Source organism: Bipolaris zeicola, assembly GCF_000523435.1.
Source record: "Bipolaris zeicola 26-R-13 unplaced genomic scaffold scaffold_322, whole genome shotgun sequence".
Lineage (NCBI taxonomy): Eukaryota > Fungi > Ascomycota > Dothideomycetes > Pleosporales > Pleosporaceae > Bipolaris > Bipolaris zeicola.
Window position 1 is genome coordinate 1 of NW_006912371.1, and position 22,581 is coordinate 22,581.

General features: G+C 53.1%; 10 protein-coding genes across 10 annotated transcripts; 5 read left to right on the forward strand and 5 right to left on the reverse strand.

The window, feature by feature from the left end:
• Positions 1-376: 376 nt before the first annotated feature.
• COCCADRAFT_30689 (uncharacterized protein) lies at positions 377-1,600 on the reverse strand (the record flags this gene model as incomplete). The annotated part of the gene is made up of 4 exons (XM_007719553.1): positions 377-726; positions 851-1,131; positions 1,192-1,273; positions 1,534-1,600. The coding sequence occupies 4 exons, from the start codon at positions 1,598-1,600 to the stop codon at positions 377-379; spliced, it is 780 nt and encodes a 259-aa protein (XP_007717743.1).
• A 377-nt stretch (positions 1,601-1,977) lies between these two features.
• COCCADRAFT_110419 (uncharacterized protein) lies at positions 1,978-2,148 on the reverse strand (the record flags this gene model as incomplete). The annotated part of the gene is made up of 1 exon (XM_007719554.1): positions 1,978-2,148. A coding segment is annotated over one exon (171 nt), but the record flags the coding sequence as incomplete, so codon positions are not given.
• A 1,464-nt stretch (positions 2,149-3,612) lies between these two features.
• COCCADRAFT_110410 (uncharacterized protein) lies at positions 3,613-3,903 on the reverse strand (the record flags this gene model as incomplete). Its single annotated transcript, XM_007719555.1, has 1 exon — positions 3,613-3,903. The coding sequence occupies one exon, from the start codon at positions 3,901-3,903 to the stop codon at positions 3,613-3,615; it is 291 nt and encodes a 96-aa protein (XP_007717745.1).
• Positions 3,904-4,839: 936 nt separating this feature from the next.
• On the forward strand, positions 4,840-5,997 carry COCCADRAFT_30691 (uncharacterized protein; the record flags this gene model as incomplete). The annotated part of the gene is made up of 2 exons (XM_007719556.1): positions 4,840-4,990; positions 5,045-5,997. 2 exons carry the CDS (start codon positions 4,840-4,842, stop codon positions 5,995-5,997), a joined length of 1,104 nt encoding a protein of 367 aa, XP_007717746.1.
• Positions 5,998-6,185: 188 nt separating this feature from the next.
• Positions 6,186-7,612, reverse strand: COCCADRAFT_110405 (uncharacterized protein; the record flags this gene model as incomplete). The annotated part of the gene is made up of 2 exons (XM_007719557.1): positions 6,186-6,393; positions 6,465-7,612. 2 exons carry the CDS (start codon positions 7,610-7,612, stop codon positions 6,186-6,188), a joined length of 1,356 nt encoding a protein of 451 aa, XP_007717747.1.
• A 929-nt stretch (positions 7,613-8,541) lies between these two features.
• On the forward strand, positions 8,542-9,493 carry COCCADRAFT_41450 (uncharacterized protein; the record flags this gene model as incomplete). The annotated part of the gene is made up of 5 exons (XM_007719558.1): positions 8,542-8,595; positions 8,643-8,996; positions 9,053-9,139; positions 9,203-9,293; positions 9,345-9,493. 5 exons carry the CDS (start codon positions 8,542-8,544, stop codon positions 9,491-9,493), a joined length of 735 nt encoding a protein of 244 aa, XP_007717748.1.
• Positions 9,494-10,869: 1,376 nt separating this feature from the next.
• Positions 10,870-12,324, forward strand: COCCADRAFT_9590 (uncharacterized protein; the record flags this gene model as incomplete). The annotated part of the gene is made up of 1 exon (XM_007719559.1): positions 10,870-12,324. One exon carries the CDS (start codon positions 10,870-10,872, stop codon positions 12,322-12,324), a length of 1,455 nt encoding a protein of 484 aa, XP_007717749.1.
• A 477-nt stretch (positions 12,325-12,801) lies between these two features.
• COCCADRAFT_110413 (uncharacterized protein) lies at positions 12,802-14,253 on the forward strand (the record flags this gene model as incomplete). The annotated part of the gene is made up of 1 exon (XM_007719560.1): positions 12,802-14,253. The coding sequence occupies one exon, from the start codon at positions 12,802-12,804 to the stop codon at positions 14,251-14,253; it is 1,452 nt and encodes a 483-aa protein (XP_007717750.1).
• A 3,675-nt stretch (positions 14,254-17,928) lies between these two features.
• COCCADRAFT_110427 (uncharacterized protein) lies at positions 17,929-18,684 on the reverse strand (the record flags this gene model as incomplete). Its single annotated transcript, XM_007719561.1, has 1 exon — positions 17,929-18,684. The coding sequence occupies one exon, from the start codon at positions 18,682-18,684 to the stop codon at positions 17,929-17,931; it is 756 nt and encodes a 251-aa protein (XP_007717751.1).
• A 552-nt stretch (positions 18,685-19,236) lies between these two features.
• Positions 19,237-22,304, forward strand: COCCADRAFT_110409 (uncharacterized protein; the record flags this gene model as incomplete). Its single annotated transcript, XM_007719562.1, has 3 exons — positions 19,237-19,710; positions 19,800-20,368; positions 20,417-22,304. The coding sequence occupies 3 exons, from the start codon at positions 19,237-19,239 to the stop codon at positions 22,302-22,304; spliced, it is 2,931 nt and encodes a 976-aa protein (XP_007717752.1).
• Positions 22,305-22,581: the final 277 nt, after the last annotated feature.

The window sequence follows — 22,581 nt, forward strand, 5'->3', positions numbered from 1 at the left end:
GAGGGGATTACCACATCACCGTGCATGTTTTGTGCTGCTGCATAACTGTTGCTCGGACGCAACCAGTTTGGTACACAAGTGGAATAACAGCAATCGACATCACAACTCTTTATTCATTTCCATCAATTCGTACACCTCTAACCATTATACAAAAACATACTGTTACACATATAGCCATGGCCCTTGAATATTGCGATAACCGCGAACGCCCCGACGCGAGTCGCTTCCAAAGATCCCTGGTCCTTCTAATAAAAAAACAAAGCAATGTTCCTAAAACGCCCCATTTAGCCACCGTCGGTAACTGTCAGGCTAGTAGCCGCGCCAGTCGGTAATCTTGCCTGGCTGTTACCCTTTCAGCCCTGCATTGTATTGCCCCTCACCCAATGAAGTCAATCTCACTGGGGTACCCAAGCTCCGATGCGTCAACGCCGTCAAGTCCCGAGCCCATTCCCAGCAAATCGGTATTAAGCGTCTGCGCATCGGACTGCAGGCTCGGTAGAGGGTTCGCAGGGTCCCCGCCGAGGTGCAGGTCAAGCGCATCGTCAGAGCTGCGCGTGCACACAGCAGACGATGGGGCCGCTTGGTGCATCACGCCGTGCCTTCGATAGTGTCGCTGACGCATCCAGCGAAGATATACAGCGAAGCCGTCTCCGTGGTCTGGTATGCCGATGGGAGCGAGGGTGCTGCGGGTGCCGCAGGACGGGTACTTGACGGGGGAGCGGTGGGCTAAAAGTGGGGATCAGCGGGACGGGTCAGGAACATGGATTGCGTGCGTCGTTTCTGGAACGCGCGGCGTAGGCTAACAGCATGCTGTGTCTACGCATGCGAGGAACAGATCTGACAAGCTGACTCACTGTGAGACATGTTTCTTCGTGGTAGCGAAGAGTGGACTGGCCTGTATCGGTATGGTACCAGTGGGGTACGGTAAGGAGGTGCTGGTTGATGTTGGCTCGGCACCGGGAGGTTGTAGCCCTCTTGTATTCGGCGCTGGGGGTGAAGTAATCCAGGGCAGGGTCGAAGCGGTCGATGAAGGCGGGGCTGTGGTGCGGTGGTGCGGTGGGTGCGGTGGGTGCAAGGGAGGAGACGGCGTTGTAGTAGCGGCCGTTTGGCGGGAAGCAGAGAGAGACTGCACTGTAGCAGCAGTAGTTTTGCAGAAAGCAAGTGGAGGTAGTGGTGCAGTGGCAGTCGTACTGTGAGAAGTAGGGGGAGGGCACTGCAGTGGCAGCGGGTGGAGGCGGAGGCGGCGCTGTGTGGAAAGCAGGGAGACACGGCGCTGTAGTAGTGGCAGCGGCAATGTTGAGGAGCAAAGGAGAGTGGTTTTATAGGACAATGGCTCCGGTGTGGTATAAGGATAATAGGTTGGCAAGGATACTTGCTGACTTGCGCAATACTTCAGTCGGGGCAAGATGCAAGATGCGCAAATGCGTGCACGCGAGGTTTTTATCTTGCCCAACCCCGGCGGCCGCTTTCGAGGGCCATCGTGAGCAGAGCCTCAGACCCAGGCGACACTTCTCGTCACTCGAACAAACTTACCATGAAACCCCGGCTTGTTGTCCTTGGCGCCTCTTGGCCAAAGGCGATAACAGTTGCGGACGGTCATGAACAAAAGGCGCAATGAGTGAGTGCACGTAGACGCGATTTTACCCGGACCAGGAAGGGAATGGTGGCCACGTTAGCTCCGTCTTGCCATACGTCGAATGGTGTTTCAACCCTTTCACCTGCAGCCATACCGGTGAAGTGCAAGAAACGTGACATTGTGCTAGTACGTAGACACGGCGAGACGCGAGAGCCTAGAGCGTAATCAATCTCGTATGCATGCGCCCGTCCCATGTGCATACGTCAAAGCAACATGTTCACACACCTAGGTCTATCTGACAGGCACAGTTTTCAGGTCCCGCCAGTCAAAGGTGCATCTCTTTTGGCCCCTTGAGCTTACGCGGTCGCACCATGGCACACAAATTTGGCTGGCCACGTTGTCTAGTGTGCAGGGCAGTTTATACCGCCAGTCCACCCAGTGCGAATGCGAGTGTCAATCATGCGGGGAAAGGACACTACTGGAGACAACGTACGATAGCACGCGATGAAGAGGCCCGACCGATGGAGCAATGATGACATCTTACGCAGCAAATGATGGTCAATTGATGCTTTCCTGGTTAGTGCGCGCACCGTTTTTTTTTTCTTGTGCCCTTTGGGCTACGCACCTTCAGCGCGTCCGGACCCCTGGCGACGTGCCACAAGAACAAAAAAAGGGCCTACACTACAGCTACTTGGCCCACACGGCAGACCGAGCTATGGGTTCTCCGGAAAATTCTGCAAGTGCAAGCGAAGGATGATTAGGTATAGACCTTGCGGGGTCGCTAGACATCACTGATCGGTCATCATCGTTATGCCTTTCGAGGTCCTGCCTTGGCAAGCATGCACATGCTGGATGTGTAACGTGCCTTGCCACCGTCGTATCCTAAGGTGACAGCAGCGCTGCGCCTCAGCGAGTACCCCCTCTGAGGAGTGCTGGGTGAGGTTTTTGACAGCTGTCGTTCGGTGGCCCGCATTCCAATGACCTGGACACAGGTATGGTGGGCGGCCATCATGGCCAGGGCACCGCTAAGAGAAATTTTGTTGAGAAAGAGGGGACGGAACCCGTTTGCCTGATTTCGAGAAGCCCGGGCGGCTACTGGCGACTGGCTCAGTCTTGGGTTTCGTTTGCCTTACTATGAGGCGTTTCGCAGGGCTTTGGATGCGGCATGAAGCTTGACCACAGCCCAACCCTCCCATGTACATTGTCCTCTGCAATCAGCGCTCAGATCATCATCTCTAGCAGCAATGGTACTGCGTAGGGTGTGGCAGCAGATCACCAAGACGATTGATTGTCCCATGGATTGACGCTTATCGTTCCTTGGCGAGCTTATCGCTTGCAGGCCTCGGTATTGGTATGACACCAGCTCCCCCGCAACTCCCCACAACCGCTCCCGACCAACAGCGTCAACCCGTTACTAACACATCCAACTACATGATTGCAAATCAGGCACATGTTTATAGCGGTATTATTCATTATACTTCCCACATCGTCATCTCGAATCTACCTGACTGACTTTGCACAGTTATTACTACATTCATCCAGACACACCTCTCATCTCCCCAACCACAGTCATTTTGGAGCAGACAGAGCCATTCCGCTGCGGCGCGTCCAACATAACCTTACGAGACCCATGAGTGGATGACGATATCATCCATGGAGCGGCCCGCGGGCCTTCCTCGGTCGACTGCTGGGGCTGTCATACAGAAACAACTGGGTTGCACAAGGGCCTATACTGAGACTTGGATGCTACTGCGACTGGCGACGTCACTTTAAACTGCACCCATACTCGCATCAAGACTGTACGAGCATTCCAGTTATGCCCTGGCTGAGTGACATGCCACCCGGCCTGCGGTGTGACGTTGCATAAATGCCAAATCGTCGACGCTAGATCGCCTGCGATCGATGACGGGATGACCGTGGGTTGTATCGAATAGCGGCGACGGGCGGCCCCAAAAGCTGGAACGAGATCGCGCCTAGTGCCATCGCATACGATCGCATGCGAACTGGTACCTGCATGACGATATCATGCTTCCTTTTCACGAAGTCGAGACGTCGCTAGTCCGTCGGCGTGAGAGCCTGCGATACCAGGTTCGTACCCGGCCTAGGATGGTGTCTGGCAGTGGCTCGTCGTCGGGAAATGGAGACGAGACTTCAGACGGAGGGGTAGCTTGATCGCGGTGCTGGAGATGCTCTTCGTCCATGCGGACGAGGTCTGCATGGAATTGTTGCATTATCGAAAGTGCTGGCGAGTAGTCTGAGCTGAGATGATTCGGGAGAGGCGGCGGGAAGGCTTCTTGGCCGGCATAGTAGTGGTGCTGAAAGTCCATGGCGATCATGTCTCTGGGCGTGGTCGTCTTTGCAGTGGATGGATTCTGGGGAGTCGTATCTGGGGAGATGAGATCTGGGAATCGTGCGAGTTTATACCCGGGCTGGTGAGAGACTATATCCAAGCACTAATTAAGTATCCGGTGTCGTCATGTGATGTTGCTTCTTTCCACGCCCAATGGCGCGTGCCACGATGACCATCATGCCTGTCCAGCACGAGCCCCCGTGGTTTCAACAGAACAACAAATCTGGGTCGTTCAATAGCGCCTTGTCTCTGTATGTACTCGTCACTGGCAGCGTCATTATCCTGTTGGAACCAGATTGCGCCAGCTTCAGGCCCTGCAGCGCGCTGGCAGATATGGCCCTGCGTCAGGGGCATGCGCACCGCTCCTCGTCTCCGGCCATTGTCACTAGACTAGGCGTTCCAAAAAATCCAGGTACACGTATGATCAATGCTAAGGCCTTTACACACATCACGATAGTCTGCGATAAGCGTCCATGGTGTTGAGGGGCCGCATCGGCTTGCGCATTCCGACCGCGCCCTGCCACCTCGGCTGCCGGGCGATTCCGGCCAGTGACGTTGCACCTGAACACCTCGATGGCTGTGCTGAGCACCTTGCCGTCATGGCCACGACAAATAGAAATAATACTGCTCCCCACACATCTTCGGCGACTTTCTGCCCGCTTGCTCAAGCTCCACTGTCTGCATTTCCTTGATACTAGCCCGCCATCGAGACTCTTCGTTATAAAGTAGAGAGATCTGCCCGTGATGCCAACCCCACCCTTCTCCCAAGATCGCCGAGACTGGCTGAGTGAAATTTCCGGCCTGTTTTCGCACCAGAAGAGCAAGAGTTTGAAACAGACAAAGTCGACATCGACCATAAATCTCAACATTGGCATTCCAAAGGCACTCGACGCAGTTTCTACTACCAGCCAAGATGACGCCTCCGCAAAAGATCAAGCAATGGCTTACAGGCCAGGACGGTCTCGATAAGCTGAGAATGACAGAGGCAGACTGCCCAACACCAGGCGAGGACGAAGTACTGGTGGAAATTCACTCTGTCAGCTTGAACTACAGAGATACAGAGGGTATGTGTTGATGTATCACAACTCGACGACCATGACGCTAATCACGTGAACCAGTCGCAATGGGTCTCTACAACCATCACTCCTCCGTCGAGCACCCACCCGCAATTGTACCATGCAGCGACATGTGCGGTGTCGTCGTTACGGTTGGCCCAACATCTTCCAACACCAATGACCCCTTCAAGAACCCAGCCTTTCAACTCAAACAAGGCGACCGCGTCATCAGCACCTTTGCCCCAACCCATCTATCCGGCCAAGTCAAAGCCTCAGACGTCGCAAATGGCCTCGGTGGTCCCGCCCCAGGAGTCCTAACCCAGTACCGCGTCTTCCCCACGTACGGTGTGGTCAAAATCCCAGACTACCTCTCGGCAGATGAAGCAGCATGTCTTCCCATCGCCGCAATGACGGCATGGATGAGCCTCAACTGCATGCGCCCAAACGGCTCCATCATCAGCAAAGACGAAACAGTCGTATGCCAGGGCACCGGCGGCGTCAGCATCTCCGCCTGCCAAATCGCCACCGCCGCCGGCGCAGCCGCAATCGTCACCTCGTCCTCTGACGAAAAGCTGCAGCGCGCAACGCAGCTCGGCGCCAAGACCACCATCAACTATCGCGCGCAACCCAACTGGGACAACGCCGTGCTCTCCGCCACCGACGGCCAAGGCGCAGACATCATCATCGAAGTCGGTGGCGCACAGACGCTGCGCAAGTCGTTTGACTGCGTCCGCTTCGGCGGCTTAATCGCTTGCATTGGCTATCTCTCCGGCAAACAAGATGATGCCTCTGATCGCACAAATACAAACCTACTCTGCCTCAAGCGCAACGTCACGCTAAAGGGCATCTTGAATGGCCCGCGCGATGAGTTGGAGCGCATGCTTGCGTTTTACGAGCAAAACCAGATTAGACCTGTCGTTGATCGCGTGTGGGGGTTCCAAGAGGCCGATCAGGCGTTGCGGTATTTGTTTAGTGGGGGGCATTTTGGAAAGGTGGTTGTTAGGGTTAAGGAGTAGTAAAAAATATTGCTGGTAGGGGGGGGGGGGGGGGGATTAACTTGTATGTTATAGTTGGAGGGGGGAGATAGATAAGTGAAAAGAGTTATAATAGAAGTAGGGGTTTTTTTTAGTTTATTTATGCGACAAGGTGGGAATACGATGATGGTAATTTTATTTTACATGCCAACTCCACACACACACAACCATTACAACTTTGACATAGCCCCATCCTCGTATTCGCTCAATTCTCGCCTCTGTCTCCCCTTTACTTTCTGACTCCCGAATTCCTTGCCCTCGCCATTGCATTTAGCTAACCAGTCTGGACTCTTCCACGCCCAGGCTGCGTCTTTTTCCTCGCCGTTGGACTTGTCGAATAGGACGTTGAGCATGTATGCGCCTGCGACGGGGAGGAATCTATTATGCGTTAGTATCTCTGGCTGAGAAGAAGATGAAGAAGAATCAAAGGGGTTTACGAGGGGACGTACTTGTAAGAATGAAAGCTACCTCCAACGGCCATGTACAAGTTCTGCAGTTGCGCATGCGGATGGCGACTCAGGAGCCAATCTTCACTCGGTGTTACAGCATCATAGCATATGCGCCATCGACTGGGGATGCGGTTTTTCGTCCACTGTGGCATAGAAGCATGAATGAGGCGAGTACTTTGCTGCTTTAGTTTTTCGGGGACATCGGTTTGGTGTCTACGCGAGGGAGCAGTGATGCGGTGGCCCGAGGGCGTAGTCACCGTGTTTACGATTTCAGACGTTAAATCATTGATTTTGAGGGTACGATTGGGAGTCGAAGGCGGGATGATGTCGATTTCGCCGCCGATGACAATGACGGGTTGGTCTTGCGAGACGAGAGATTGTGTGTCGGAATCGTCGAGCGTGTAGTATGCTGATACGCGGCCGACGGCTGTGACCTGGCGCTCGGTGCGATCTTGGTGCGGAATCTTAAGCGCGTCTTCGAGAGGAGACATGAGGGTGCTGGTCCAGGCTCCGGCTGCGAGGACTATCTTGTCGGCGGTCAGAATGCGTCCGTCTCGTAGCTTGGCGCCGGCAAGACCGGATTTGTCGCGGTTGAGGACGAGCTCTTGAACTTCGCCAGTTATGCGCTTGACGCCGAGTTCTAAAGCGACTTTGGTGAAGCTCTGTGTAGCCCTTTCGGCATCGCACCATCCGGCCTCGGGGTTGAAGTAACCTTTGCCCAGCCGCTGGGTTTGGACTCCCTTGGTTATGTCGTATTTTTCCAATTCACCGGGATCAACATCACGCGTGTAGTCGCCTCCTCTTTCAAGAAAAGTCTTCCTCACTGCATCGCCAAAACCTCCCTCTTTACTATCGAGTACAATCCATCCTGTCTTGTGGAAATGGCCTTGGACTGCAATGCTCCAAAACCAGAAATGAATTGCTTCGTTGGCGAGATTGCAATATAGATGCGAATCATAATCTGTGCGAATGATGCGATTTGTATCAATGGCTGCTGCTTGTTTTTCTTCCAGAGGCGATGTTGTATCCCAGCGGTCGACAATAGTTATGCGTGAAGGATCCTTGTATTGTTTGCTGAGATGGTACGCAGTCGATGTACCAAAAGTACCAGCACCAATGATAAGCACAGTTGGCTCTTGATTCGCCATGGTGATTGCTAGTAAGATTGAAGGGTTTAGGAAAACTCTAGGGGTACTCTGGATGACGATGACATTTTGGTGTTATGGACAAGCCTGTTACGCTAGTGCTGCGGGGTCTCTGCGGATCCGATGTGGCAGCTTGGCCAAAACGGTGCATTCTCATAACCAAGAAACTGCCTCGACTTTGCGTTTTGATATTTCGGGATAAACCTTTCCGAGCAGCCGCCTCGTTATCGACAGAGTCTTAGCTGAATGACGGATGGATGTGCGCCTCCTCGATTTATGATGCCGAATAGCTGGCTAGTCTCTTAAGTGGTCTCGGAATCTTAATGCAGGTACGTCTTTTATACCTTTGTTTTTTCTCGGTCATTTCCTCTAATCGCAAAATTAGTAGTTACTTAGCCTCGATAAATTCACCTTGTATCTATTACGTCCTTTTGCGAACGGCTGATTAAGGTCTCTCCACTACGTCCCATGGCAGAAATGGCAGCACGACAATGCTGTAGCGTTATGAAAAGCTAGAGGAACGAATTCAATATTTGTTCTGTAGTCATGATTTTGAATCAACAAAAATATTGACGGCGTCTAGAGGGTTGACTATATGGAATGTTAGTGCCACTCAATCAGCACTCCTTTCATAACAACTCTGCGCTAGTCCGCTTTCGGTCAATCAGAGGCGCTCGGCAAACCTTCCTCATGGAAACACAGAACGGTCGAGGGTACAACTGACGCAGCAACCATCGAAGTATAAAGACATTGGCAGACGTCAAAAGAGGACGCAGAGATTGTGCAGGATTTCAAAGAGAGGCAATATTCCCAGCTGGCCGTGTCGAATCGAATCGGCCTTTGAGCGATAGCAGCCGGTGACTCAATCGGCGGCGGCCCCACCCAGTTCAAGTCTACAGTGCAGAATCAGCAACTCTGAACCTGACATCACCATGGCACCCAAGATTCATCTCGTTCGCCACGCGCAAGGAGAGCACAATGCGACAGTATGTTTGATGGGGCGATCATGTTGGACGAGTCTAACAGACAACAGCGCGACTACAGCATTCGCGATGCAGTACTAACGGCCAAAGGCAAGGAGCAGTGTCGGGCCCTCAGCGCAGCGTTTCAACACCACGATGAGATAGAGACAGTGTTTGCGTCTCCACTGCGGCGGACAATCCAGACGGCAGCGCTTAGTTTTGGACGGGTGCTGTCGCGGCCAGAAGTACCGTTTGTGCTGCTACCGGCGCTGCAGGAGGTCAGCAACATTGGATGCGACGTAGGGCTGGCGGATAGTGCGGCTGATTTGCAGCGACTACTGCCTGATTTGTTCGAGGCCGGAGAGATTGATTTTGATCTCAGCAAGATTGATGCGTCTGCGGTAACGCCGGGCTGGAATTCCAAGGTCGGCACATGTCACTGGTCTGACGTCAGGGTATGCGCTAATGGGGTCACGTGCAGGACGGCTACTGGGCGTACGAGAAGACGGCCATCAGCAAGCGCGCCGCAGACTTGAGGAGCTGGCTATTCCAGCGGCCAGAAGCCCAGGCAAGCAGGACAGGGGCAGAGTTTGCCAGGTGGCTGACTGACTGACTGACTGACTGATAACAGGTGCTGGTGGTGACGCACGGGGCGTTTGCGCATTTTCTGACCGAGGACTGGGACGTTGAAGATCCCATGCTGGGCACTGCATACAAAAATTGTAGGTGCATATCCGCCACAGTTACCTTTAGCGACGCTGACGCCCGGACAGGTGAGCATCGCGTGTTTGTCTTCACGCCTGACTCGACGGCTGCCAAGGCCCATGTGGAGGAGACGTGGGAGAGCAGACGCGGTAGAAGCACGGTAGAAGTCGAAAAGGACCCGCACGTCGTCGATGAGTTCCTGACTACGGCTGCGTAGATAGGTGGTACATCGGTACGGATGGACTGGGGCGAGCCAATGGGCCCTGAGATGTTTTGTTAAAAGGCGCAATGTTAGGGGCGTGTGTCGCGTGAGACAGGGAGAGGGGGGCAGGGGGGGTAGTTTGTGGAGGTGGGAAGGTTCTGTTGCATGCGATCTGGAGAGTTGCAATGTAGTATAGCATAGCAGCGCTACGGCACGCGCCTGTCCATAGCATGATGCATGGATGCTGGGGTAAAGATAGGGATTTTTTTTCTCCTGCAGGCAATGGACAGACAGACGGTGGACAGGGTGGATGTGGTGATTGGCAGGCGCGACTCTCGGCAATGCACTCCACAAGACCCTCGTTTCTATACTAGTAGTGTTTAACAGATAAGTGAGTGCTAGTCTAGTGTGGTTGGAGCAGGGCAGAGTGCAGGGCAGAGGGCAGGGCAGGGCAGATGACTTTGGCTGGGCGGCGGCGCGGCAACGACCAGGATCGGAAGAGGCTCTCGCTAGACCGGGTACCTGCTCGGAGGGCGCGGACAAGCCCCGCCGAGGCTCGGGTGGGTGCGGTAAACAGAGCTTGTCCGCGCCCCCAAGGTCAGCCACCACAGCCCTACCGCAAAACATCACTGCGCAGGCACGTCATACACTCCCCATCGCGCAATCCCAAATGCCTCCCGCCAGCTTATTCCCGCACAACGCGGGGGAAGGCCAGATGCACAGGTCTCTTGCTTCCCTCGTCGCATGCCATCTGGGGCATTGGCCCCGACAAACCCCGTTCAGTGCCGCCGTTTGGTCCCAAGCACGTCCCAGCATTTCCACCCACACACGTAAAAATATGAAAATTTTACGTCAACTGCGACGCGCCATGTGGAACCTCGTCGTCCCCAACGCCACTAGATCCTTCCCTGCTAATCGCACGTACCATGGACTGGTTCGATACGCTGCCTTAAGCCGACGACCGCTAACCTCGTCCATCGCTTGCTCTCGGTCAACTTCGGTCGACCGCCATCTTGGGAGCGCGCGGGGGAGCCACCACTTGGAACATTCTATTACACATTCACAACGGGCGGAGAGATAAGCAACTCCGATATAAAGATGGTCCTGTCTTCCGCCTCACTGTTACACCCACCCATTTACTGCGCCTGCTGCACACTGCTAGTCTCCTCGTCTCAGACTACGTAGACTACGTCACCGAGCAGCAACCCTTCTTGACTCGACGCTGCCCGCTACCCGTTTGGTCATCTGCACTGCAACTGCTCCTTTGGGAAACAGACGGTAGACTAGCTTGTCAGCAGACACCCGCAGCCAAAAACAACGGTTGCGCCCTTCTTTCTCCTCCATACTCTTACTCCCCCATTCTTTTGGACACACCTTTATCCTTATCCAAGATGCAGGAGGTACAACACGCCCACGGTGCAGGCGATGTGCCCACCACCATCCCTCCTCCTCACTACGCTACTCCTCCAACAAACTACCGCCTTGATGACCTCTCGTCCGAGGGCAAGAAGAGCGACCCGGAGCTAATGATGCCCGTCGACAAGACTGCCACTGTCCAGGAAGGATCTGAGAAGTTCCATCGCCTTGGTTGGAAGCAGCTCACCGTCTGTCTGATTGTCGAGGCTATTGCCCTCGGCTCTCTCAGTATCCCCAGCGCCTTTGCTACTCTCGGCATGGTCCCCGGTACCATCATGTGTGTTGGTCTCGGTCTTGTTGCCATCTACACCTCCTACGTCGTCGGCCAGGTCAAGATGCGATACCCTCATGTCAACCACTACTCGGACGCTGTTGCACTCATCTGGGGCCGCTTTGGAAAGGAACTGACTGGTGTCATGTTTGCCCTTTTCCTGATTCTGCTTGTTGGATCCCATGCTCTTACTGGAACCATTGCCTTTATCAACATTATTGGCGACTACGCGACCTGCGCCCTTGTCTGGAGCGTCGTTTCCCTCGTCATCCTCTTGGTCCTTGCGCTGCCTCCTACCTTCCACGACTTTGCATTCTTGGGTTACATTGACTTTGTCAGCATCATTGCCGCCATTCTCATCACCATCATTGCAACTGGTGTCCAGGCTCACAACGCGCCTGGTGGCCTTGCCGCTGTCGACTGGTCCGCTTGGCCCCAGCCAGGAACCACATTCTACCAGGGCTTCCTTGCTACCACCAACATCATCTTCGCCTACTCGTTTGCCGTCTGCCAGTTCTCCTTCATGTCGGAGATGCACACCCCCAAGGACTACGTCAAGTCCATCTGGGCCCTCGGTCTGATTGAAATCTTCATCTACACCCTCACTGGTGCCCTCTGCTACGCCTTCATTGGCCAGAGCGTCAAGTCGCCCGCCCTCCTCTCTGCCGGTTCCACGGTCTCCCGCATTGCCTTTGGTATTGCTCTCCCCGTCATCTTCATCTCTGGCTCCATCAACGGCACCGTCGTCTGCCGCTACATGATGGACCGATTCTTCCCCGACTCTCCCATCCGCTTTGTCAAGGATGCCCGTGGCTGGACCGTCTGGGTTGGCCTTATTTCTCTCGTCACTGTCATTGGATGGATCATTGCCGAGGCCATTCCATTTTTCAACGCCCTGCTTGGTCTCATCTCCTCGCTCTTCATTTCTGGTTTCACCTTTTACTGGCCTGCCCTCTTCTGGTTCCAGCTCGTCAAGGAGGGCAAGTGGAACGCTTCAGCCAAGAACATTTCCCTCAGCATCTTGAACGCAATCGTTCTCATTATTGGAATGGTCGTTCTGGGCGCTGGAACTTATGCCTCTGTCGAGGACATCATCACCCAGTACAACTCTGGTGATGTCAGGAGCCCATTCACCTGCAAGGCATCAGCCTACGCATAAACGCACAAAGAACAATCATGTATATATATACCAAAAGCCCATTTTGGCAGTTCATCTGTTATGACTTATGAGTCTTTAGCATAGCGACATCGTTTTATCGTCAATCAATCATATATTCAAATTTCCAATACCATGTCGTGATTGGATTTCCAGTGAAGACGTGTACTCAAGGGATCAGAAACTCAGATTGGGAGAGGTGGGGTCTTCCGATCATGAATTCTCTGTTTCGCTTGCTTTCCTTTGGTTCAGCCCACGCTAGTCTAGACATGGATAGCGTGGTCTTTTGTGCTCAGCATCGCGGACTTTGGTTCAGTCACAATGTGAATATCGACATTTGCAAGCAATATTAAAAGAAACGGGTTTTTTCATATCCAAAGTAAATCACTTCTTCACTCTGGCGCGACAAAAATCCATCATCGATTGAACATCACGAGTACCTTGAAGATGGATCAAGCAACTATTCCAACTACCGGCGCTATGCCCGAAAGGACTAGCGAAAGCAAGGCTAAGGCACCTTGCCAACCACAATCACTTCCAGACCGCGTCATCGCCATCCTCGACGGCTTTATCAAGGATGAACGCAAGCGTGACTTTTCTTTCCTAGGAAAATATAGTCACTGCTACAAGGATACAAAAAGCCTTCTTCAAGTCGAACTGGCTAGCCAATACGACATCGCCGCTATCAAGAACAAAGACCATGACTTTGAAAATGCCGGCTGGTACACCTTCGCTGAGTCGATTGACGCTTCGCGTCGCACAGTCGCCATCAGCATTCTGGACGAGGAAGATGTGAAGGTCGAGACCATGACGATCGGGACCGGGGCAAGCAACATGCGTGATGCGGCATCGTGGATACGCGACACCTACTGCACTGATCTCCAAAAGACATGGCCCAAGAAGTTTTCTGCCATACATTACGACGAGCAAAGAAAGTGGTGGACAAAGACTGGTAGATTTTTCAAGCTCCTTAAACTCCCTCTCGAGTTGCGTGAGGAAATCTACCGTCACGTCCTCGAACCCGTCGTTGTACCCGACATCGTGACGGAGGGCACAAGACGCTTCATCCTTGGTGTCGGGTTGGCCTTCGGGCCCGCCAGCGTCGCTGAACGCAACCGCGACCCAGACGTCCCCCGCCCCAACCTCAACATCATGTACGTCAACAAACAGGTCTGCAGGGAATCCAGCGCGTTCGCATATCGCGAGTCGATCAAGCGATTCACCTCGCTGTACTCACGTCTCGGTAGGGGCCCCAAACACTTTCTGTTCAAGATATGGCAATACGCCCTCAACTTCCCACCGGAACTTGCTCTCCAAACAGGGTTTCTGCGGCACATTCAGCTTGAAATGGATGCGGTTGAGTATTTCGCGTGCATCGGGATTTATCCGAGCAGCACATATCCGCTTCATGCCAAGACTCCGCATTCCTTGAAGCTCACTGAGCTGGCACTGTTAACCGGGCTTCAGACGCTCGACCTGCGGTTCATCAGTCCGAAACATCGAGTCGCGAGGTGTCCGTGGGCGCTGGCGAGTTCGGATAGGAGACCCCATGCTTGTCAGAAGAAGTGGATTGAGTTTTGGATTGTTATGGCGTGGGATGTGCTACGCAATCTACGTACAACTAAGGGGGTGAGGATTAGTTTCAGCGGGTGCATCAAGACGTCCACGGTGGACTTTTGGGAGTCCAAGCTTAACGCTGCGGGAGATGGGGAAACGGTAATGGTGGAAAGTATGAAGCTGAGGATATTGCAGGAGATTGCCCCTCGGATTCGAAGAGGTGAAATGGAGTTTCCGTGTCGCTGCACGTATCCGTGCGCGGGCACGAGTGTGGAGTTGCCGGCCAATTTTAAGGATGATGAGGATCCGCGGTTGGAATCTGTCGAGGGCTGGCAGGGTTTACTTGATAAGGCGTATTGGGATTTTGACGATTGAGCGGTTTTCTGATCAGAGTTTAACGGGTTTTGTTTGTCTCTTCGACATGTGTAGATATCATGCACACGCATCGCAATTTTTTTCTTGTTCACCCAGCCTACGAGCCCCAATCCACTAAAAAAACTGTGGAAATCAAAGGTACACTGCCATCTCTCCTAGCTTCCCCTCCCTGCACGTAAGCCCCCCCTCCTCTTCCAGAACCCCCACACCCGCACCTTCCACGCATACGTACCCTATCCCTGCCCGCCAAAAAGCAAGAAGAAAAAAATTCCCCGCAAAACCTTCCCCTCACCTGACAAGCCGCCCCCTACCCCAGCTTACCCCTACCCCACACAAAATAATTACACTGCCGCTCTTACCGAATACGAGCGCTTTGTACGTAAAACCACCATGCACGTTACACGTGCGCGACGGGAGTTTTCGGGTGAGAATATATGGGGCGTGGAAGAGTTTTTTTTCTTTACCCCGTGGGGAAGAAGNAAGAGAGAGAGAGAGAGAGGGGGGGGGGAAGTTGCGTAAGGAGACATTTGGGGGGGGGTGCGGTATCGGAAGGGGGAGGGGGTAGGTGGGTGTATATAAGGGTGTCGCGCGCGCGTCTCCCCAATCTCTGTACACTATCACCTGTTCAGTTTCTACCTGATTCATTGTTTACGTCTCCTAGCTGCGACTTTGCAACGTTTGAGTGCTGGAGGCGTGTGCTTTGACGCTTTTTTTTGGTGGAAATATGGAGGTGTTGTTCTAGTGCTTTTGTGTGAAGATATATCTGGCGTCGTAGGAAAGGGACATGGAGGTGGAGTGGTGTTTTGGTCCCTGAGCGAAGATGGACGCGATAGGACTAGATATCTGGCTGTTTGGAGGATGTAGTTGTCTTTGTTCGAGGCGCGCGGTTGAGCTGAGGAGATGGCACGGTGGGTTGATTAGCCGCTGAGTGCAACGAGATGCTTGGGGATATCTCGGACAGGCAGGTATAGTGACTGATGATGTGGATACTTTGAGAGACTAGACGAATAGAAATAGTAGTATATCTATGAAAAATGTTTAGGAAGAGAGTGGTTGATTACTCCCGTATGTCGTTTGACGGAAGCTGGATATCTCGCGTCCTACATGAGATTCATTGTGTATGAAATGGCTGAAAATGTTACCAAGAGACTGGATGTACGCGTTTGATGGAGTGATTTGTCGAGTGATAGCATGGGAATGACTTTCAAGAGGTGGTAGTGAGGAGGGCGATTGTGAGGAGAAATCGTAAGAAGAACGTCCAAGATCAAGATTGGGCTGTCTTTCTAACATGTCAATACTATAGAAAAAAGCATATTAAAATGAACATTTCATTTAAGTATTCGGATTTCCCAGCTCATCGAAATGGATATATCATAGCGACAGTTCAGAACGGTGTCCCTTGCATCTCCGGCATGTATGAGGAAGTAAAACTTTCAGCGTTTGAGGAGAGAACGAGAAGACGAGAGAGTAGGATGCTGAGTATTGTCTTCGAGAGCTTCATAGTGGGATATAGATGCTAGAATATGGCAGTGAAGATGTTGTTTAACACACTTCTTACTGAGCGAACAATGTCAGAGGAAAAATATCTCTGGATCGACTAATATGGTGTCTTTGAAAGATTTTTTTTGTCTAACTAATTCTATCCAATGACACTCTCCATTCTATCGATGCGACGTATCTCGTGACTTGATTTCAGTCTCTCTCGTAGGAGCTGCGATTACGAAGTACTATTCTTCCCTCTAAAAGTTGAATAGTCCAATCCTGCTTCAATTCCCTGGTATATCGAGGTCCTGTTTTTGACCATTTTTCCGCAAACACTAGAGTCAAGGCATACTCTTTAAACAACCGACAGCTGAGCGACCATTCTCTGCTCACTCAAATCTTTGATACGACATGATCTCCAACAGCAACGCCTGTCTCGACGGAGCTGCTCTTGACGCTGCTCAACTAGTGACTGCTTTTCAGCATTACCATCAGCAGATTACTATCCAGACTAGTTCTCATCTACTTTCGTCATTTGGGCCGAGCAGTGTTGAAGTCACTTAGCCTTACATGAGTTTTATACGCTCGACTGAGCCACTCTTCGAAGGAGAAACACGGACACCAAAATATCTCGTTTTCTCCTTAGTGGCAGGCCGAGTCTCAGCGCCATATTAAGTTTTCGGATATAGGAAAGGTGCTGGTGATTTAAGGTCTAGTAGTTATGAGCAGGTGTTTAAGTGACCTTAGGCGATACATCAACGTGTATATTCTAGTAGTTCACTATGTTCAAATAGGAAAGTCTCCGCTGCGAAGGGAAGTGTGAAATGCATATTTTCTGACAAAAATCATGAGTAACTCTTTGTATTTTACCGCTGGCGAATGATTTCGTAGCTACTCTGCTCTTACTTCGAAATGAGAATAAAGTGTTGTATATTCTACGATATCACAATGGTCACGGATGTATGTAGATGGTGTCACAAAGTGACGTCATTTACTACATCTATTGTTTTGATGAGCATAACCAGTATACCAGCCAATCAGTTGATTGATGTATCGATTTAGGTGGTATTTGTACCAAGACAGTAGACCATTCGGTGAGCGGTCAACAAGCCGGCTGTATCAGCGTCTTCAACAACAATTCGACGTATATTGCTCGGATGACGATCCAGCAGTTTGACGGGACACGGGACAGTGTCAGGATAGGCGACACTGGATATGCGTGCGACCAATCCTTGTACAACAGTATGAAGCCCAAGAATACGTTTGACTTTACTCATCCAAGGTAAACTCGCTCTGCCGGTAACTGAATACGAACCGACTATGTGAACAAGGCACTCTTGCGCATTTCGCCTAGAGGACTGACGATCTCACCTTGTGAACTTTGGTAGCTAGCTAGCTTTTAAACTATGCAACTACTCCACCATAGGGCCTAGAGTTCATTAGGTCTGATAGTTAACTAACGATATCATCTTTTCGACTTGAGTAGCCGGTCGGCTTCCTAATTGTACAAATGCAACGTCATAGAGTTGGAGTACATCGGGTCTGATGGTTGACTCTGCAATATGGGGTCGAGACACTGATACCCCTGTGGTTCTTGCAGGATATGAAGTGTTGTGTCGCGGTTGATGAGAACAAAGATAGTTCGAGATAGTGAATGAGTGTTGCGAGCAGAGCGACTACTGTCGAACAAAAGACTAACAAGATGTTCAAATAGAGCCTACTTGTGAGTTTGTACAGCCCCGCTAATCCTTTTTTTAACTAACCTACTTCGATAGCCGTGATCCAGGATCGGTGTACGCAATCGAGCCCTATTGCGCATTAAAGTCCCGCTAACTCGCCAAATATAGTAGTTGTGACGTACTTCGTGCACAAACCATGGCTTTGGAATCGACACGACTGCAAATCCATAAGCGTCAAGTCAATGCGTTCTTACCACGAGCAGTACAAAGTTTCGCCGTGTTTACACCATCAGCAAGACTACTCTAACACTGCCTCGTTAAATCTCGCTAATCTTTCTAACAAAAAAACGAGGAGCGTATACTTTAAATGGCGTAAGCCGCTAGACGGCTAAACACTCGTCCTCTCTTACGCCTACTCCAACAACAGCGCGTGTGGATACCGACCAGGGCAATGTAACAGGGATGTGCCCAGATTGACACGGAAATTCGCCGTTACATATCCAACGTCAATTTGTTAGACATGGGTGCCTTGGTCTGAGGTGCATGACAGCGTTGGCAAGGTATGTTCTAGACGACAAAGCTGTACGCTTTTGCTTGTTGCGAACCAGGACGTGCCATCTGTGACGCCGCGCTGGCAAGGCGTGTCATATGTACCTGACGTGACTGCAGCGCGCGCCGGGACAAAAAGATGGTAGCATGAAAAAAATCTGAATGAACCGCCTCCCCGCGTGGAGACGAGTGGCGGGGAACGGGACTGGGATGCTTGTAGCGGCTCGGCTTGTGGTAAGCGAACGAGTGTAAAGAGCAGAGTACAAAGGACAGGAGTCAGTGGCGTTGGCGAAGAGGCGGTCAAGTGTAGTCGTTTATACTCTGTGGGCCATGTTGAGGTGCTACTTGTATTCTTCCGTGCCGAATACCCCCGCACGAGCGGGACCAGCTTACATGAAGCTAGCAGGCGAAGAGGACTAGCGGGCGGTCGCAGGAATTGCACATGCGTCGAGTGTCGGTGATTGGTGGGTGGTGGTGGTGTACATGTAGGTAGTCGTGCAGGATGCGAACAGTGGTTTGGCGGCGGGCGCGTGTGATTGGCGGAGGGTCGGGGTGAGGCACGTGGTGTCGCGTGTATTTGGATGCAGGTCGCGTGTAGTCGGGCGTGGCAAGCGCGAAATGCAGACGCGGTGGAAGCACAAGGCGCAACAGCAGCAGCAGGCGGTTCCTGGCGGGTAGGCGTGGTGACATCAGCGAGGGCGCGGCGAGTAAGAGGGTGCATGAAATATCGGGATGCATACACATCCAAGGTGGTCGGTGTAGCAGCTGGGTGGCCGCTGGGTGATTAGGGCGGCAGGCCAGAAGCCAATGGTGGGGACGCTTGACCCTGGCTTGACCGCTCCGCGATAAGGCGCTAACGCAGGTGGGCCAGCCCTCGGCCTCCTGATGCTCCTTTCGACATAGCACCACCATGGCCGCCTGCTCTTCTTTTGCACGTCGCTCCTTTTGCTCAGTGTGCCTCGAAGCAGACTCCATTGACGACGTGTGTTTCGTGTCTTGCGCGCTCGAGCAACCCAGTCCACCTGCCGTCACGACACCATCCCGGCTGCAACCTCTATTCCACACGCTTGAAACACGCTCTACACCAGCGCCGTTTGTTCTTCGCGCCCCGCTGACCGAGCTGCCAATCTTGCCATTTGGCCCTTGACCGAGGGGCTGCACCACTGTGCTGCGTCATTGCAAACAGACAGACTTCTATTCACCCAATCTCCCACTGCCCTACGTCCCTCGATGCTGCCCGTCTGACCGCACCATGACCGACGTAGCCATCCCCATGCCGCCGCCTACGGCAGAGCCCACGGTAGTCGAGCCTGTGGACCAAACCGTGCAGCGCTCTCCCAGGACCCACGTCGACAGCGCACCACTGCCAACAGACTCCATGGTCACGGTCCCGCTCTCAGAGACGGACGGCAGAACACCAGAAGACGACCAGTCTGCCTGCAGCTCGCCCACCTCGGCCGTGCAGCCAGACATTGTCGTCGGCGAGCGCAGGACGTCGTCGGCGCGGGCAGACTCAATCGAAATCCGCCAGGCGTTTGGACGAAGCCAGAGCCAGAGCCAGACGAGCGCCGATGCAACCACCACCCCAACAAGCCCGACCATCTCTGTCCGGGACACGGACGCGCCCGAGTCGCCCAAGATAGATACTAGGGAGAGGCGAACAAGCAATGGTTCAGGCAAGAGCGAGGAAGTTGATTGGGCCGAGCTCGAGAAAAAGGAGGAACAGGAGCCAGAGGGCGAGGAAGAGGTGCGCGCCCACTCACGATATCTAATGCCCGTCGTCTGCTGACTCTCTTCTTCTTCTAGGCCATGGCCTTGCTGCTCGCTCGACTCGAGCAAGAAAACGACGCCATAATGTCAGACTCCAAAGCAAACATGAAGGTCTCTCGCGCCCGCAGCCAGTCGCGGCCCCCCTCCATCAACCAACTCAAGCGTCTCGTCGCCCATGACACTGCACAGGTCCGCTTCTCCCAGCTGCCCTCGCCGCCACCCATGACCGAGTTGGAGTTTTGGGCCGCCCTCGTTCGTGATTATCCACAGACGGTCCAGCGTCTTCCTACGCTCTGCTTGAACAAGATTCGAGGAGGTATCCCTGCGCCGCTGCGTGGCGTTGTATGGCAGAGTGCAGCTGGCTCACGGGAGAAGCTGATTGAGGATCAGTACGAGACACTGTGTGGCGAGTCCAGCCCATATGAGAACATCATCAATAAGGATCTTGGAAGGAGCTTCCCAGGTGTCGACATGTTCAAGGATGCCGATGGTGAGGGCCAAAAGATGCTTGGCCGCGTGCTCAAGTGCTTTAGTTTGTACGACCACAAGATCGGTTATTGCCAGGGTCTCGGTTTCCTCGTTGGACCACTGCTAATGCAAATGGGTGACAAGGAGGCTTTCTGTGTACTCGTCAGGTACGTCACTCTGGTTTGATGACTCCGCACCCCTGCTAACTCTTGCAGACTGATGGAAGACTACGACCTTCGTTCTTGTTTCCTTCCCGACCTATCTGGTCTGCATCTTCGCATCTTCCAGTTCCAGCAACTGCTCCACCATCACATGCCCGCGCTGGCGCAGCACCTCGATGACCAAGGTGTCGAGTCTGCATATCTCTCACAATGGTTCCTTTCATTTTTCGCCGTCACATGTCCGCTACCCATGCTCTTCCGCATCTACGATGTGCTGTTCGCCGAGGGCGCTTCCGAGACAATTATGCGTGTAGCACTCGCCCTCATGAAGCGCAACGAGCAAAAGCTCTTGTCATTAAGTGAATTCGAAGATGTCATGCAGTTGCTGCTCGGCCGCCAACTCTGGGATCCATATGGCCGGAACGCAGGGTCTGCCGATGAGTTGGTTGCCGATTTTGTCGGTTTCACAAATGATGTGACGCGGGAAAGGTTACAGGGGTTGGAGCAGCAGTACAAGGAAGCTCAGGATAGGGAGACGTCCAAGCAGCAGGTCCAGAAGTCGGCCTCGTCGTTCCTGGGCCGTTTGTGGGGCCCGTCCAACTCTTCGACCAAGTCTGTTTCACTCAGCCCGGGACTCTCGGCGCCTTCACGGCCTGTGAGCTTCCTTAGGCGCTCAGCCTCAAAGCAAAGCTTGGCTTCAACACTCAACTCAATGGCCGATTCAGACGCCTCAGCAAACACGCAAAGCACAGCCTTGACGGACATTTCGCGTGCGTCCAACGGAGACGCCCTGTCGATGAAGTCTGGCCATGGCTCCATGGCAATGGGCGCCTCGTCCAGGGATAGGGACCTGCACTACCAGATTGAGCAGCTGCTCATGTCTGTAAGCCAGTTGCAAAGACAGAATAGCGAGCTTGAAGCCGCATTGCAAAAGCAGCGCGAGGATCGCAAGGAGGACCATCGCATCGTGCGGACAGTAGTAGACAAGGTCCGGAAGAAGACATCCACACTCGCTGTACCATCCACACGAGCGTCGCGGAGGCGGACGACAATCACCGCTGCATCTGTCGCTGCAGCGCTCGAGGAGGGCGCAGCCTCGAATGAACTGAGCGCAGAGGCCTCCGAAATAGTGTCGACGCTCGAATCGCGATTCCCCGAATCCCAAGGCCACCACCGCGCCTCCTCCATCTTCGAAACCAAGGAGATTCTCAAAGAGAACCTAACCCGCACAAAAGAGCAACTCGCCAACGAAACACTGCGCGCCAACAGCTTTGCCCGTGACCTGAGCGACCGCGACGCCGAACTCCAAATCGCACGGGATGCCCTCCGAGACACACGGCAGCGCCTGCAAGACAGCTACAACCAGAACCAACGTCAAGAAAAAACAATCCAAGAGCTACGACAGCACGCCCGCAAGCAATCCGCCGTCACCTCCTCCTGGGGCGGAACAGACAGCACCCCCGATACCCCGCCCTCACTCTCCCGCTCCACAACCTCCGATAGCGTCTCCGGCGGCCTACGCGAACTCCGTCTCGGCCGTACCCCATCTCAGAAATCAGAACGCCAATTCTCGTCTTCTCACCCCACCCCGATGTTCACCAAGCGCTCCTCATCACTGGCCACACAATCCTTCCTCGCAGGCGCCGACGGTGCCGTTCCAGACGCAAACAACGAGGCTCTCCTGCTTGAACTCGTGAACGCGAAGACAGCGGAGGCGGTGGCGAAGCAGGAACTCGAGGAGTTCAAGGTGCGGTTTGAGAATCTAAAGAGGATGGTGAGTACAGGTGGAAGCGGAAGCGCGAGCAGTACGCCGACAAATACGCCGGTTGTGACGCCGAGTCCTGTGCCTAAGGAGCCGGTTGGGGGAAATGCAGGAGGTGGAGGGTGGGGATGGGCAGGATGGAAGAGGACGGTTAGTAGTGCGACAATTACGGGGTCGTGAGTCCTTCGTCTGGGGACTTTGGAGTTGGAAGGGAAAGAGGGGGTGTACATATTACATAACGTGTTTCACCAGTGTGCGCCCCACCCCAGTGTGCGCCCCACGAAATCCTTATACCTCATCTTTGTAATAGTATTACGCAACACCACTATAATATTTTTTATTAAGTAGAATAAGATATTATTCTTCAGACGCGTCGCTATCCTCTATATCCTCTAATTCTACTTGACAAGTGCGAGAGTTGTGTCCAATTTGGCTGCAACGCCCGCAGCGCCGTTCA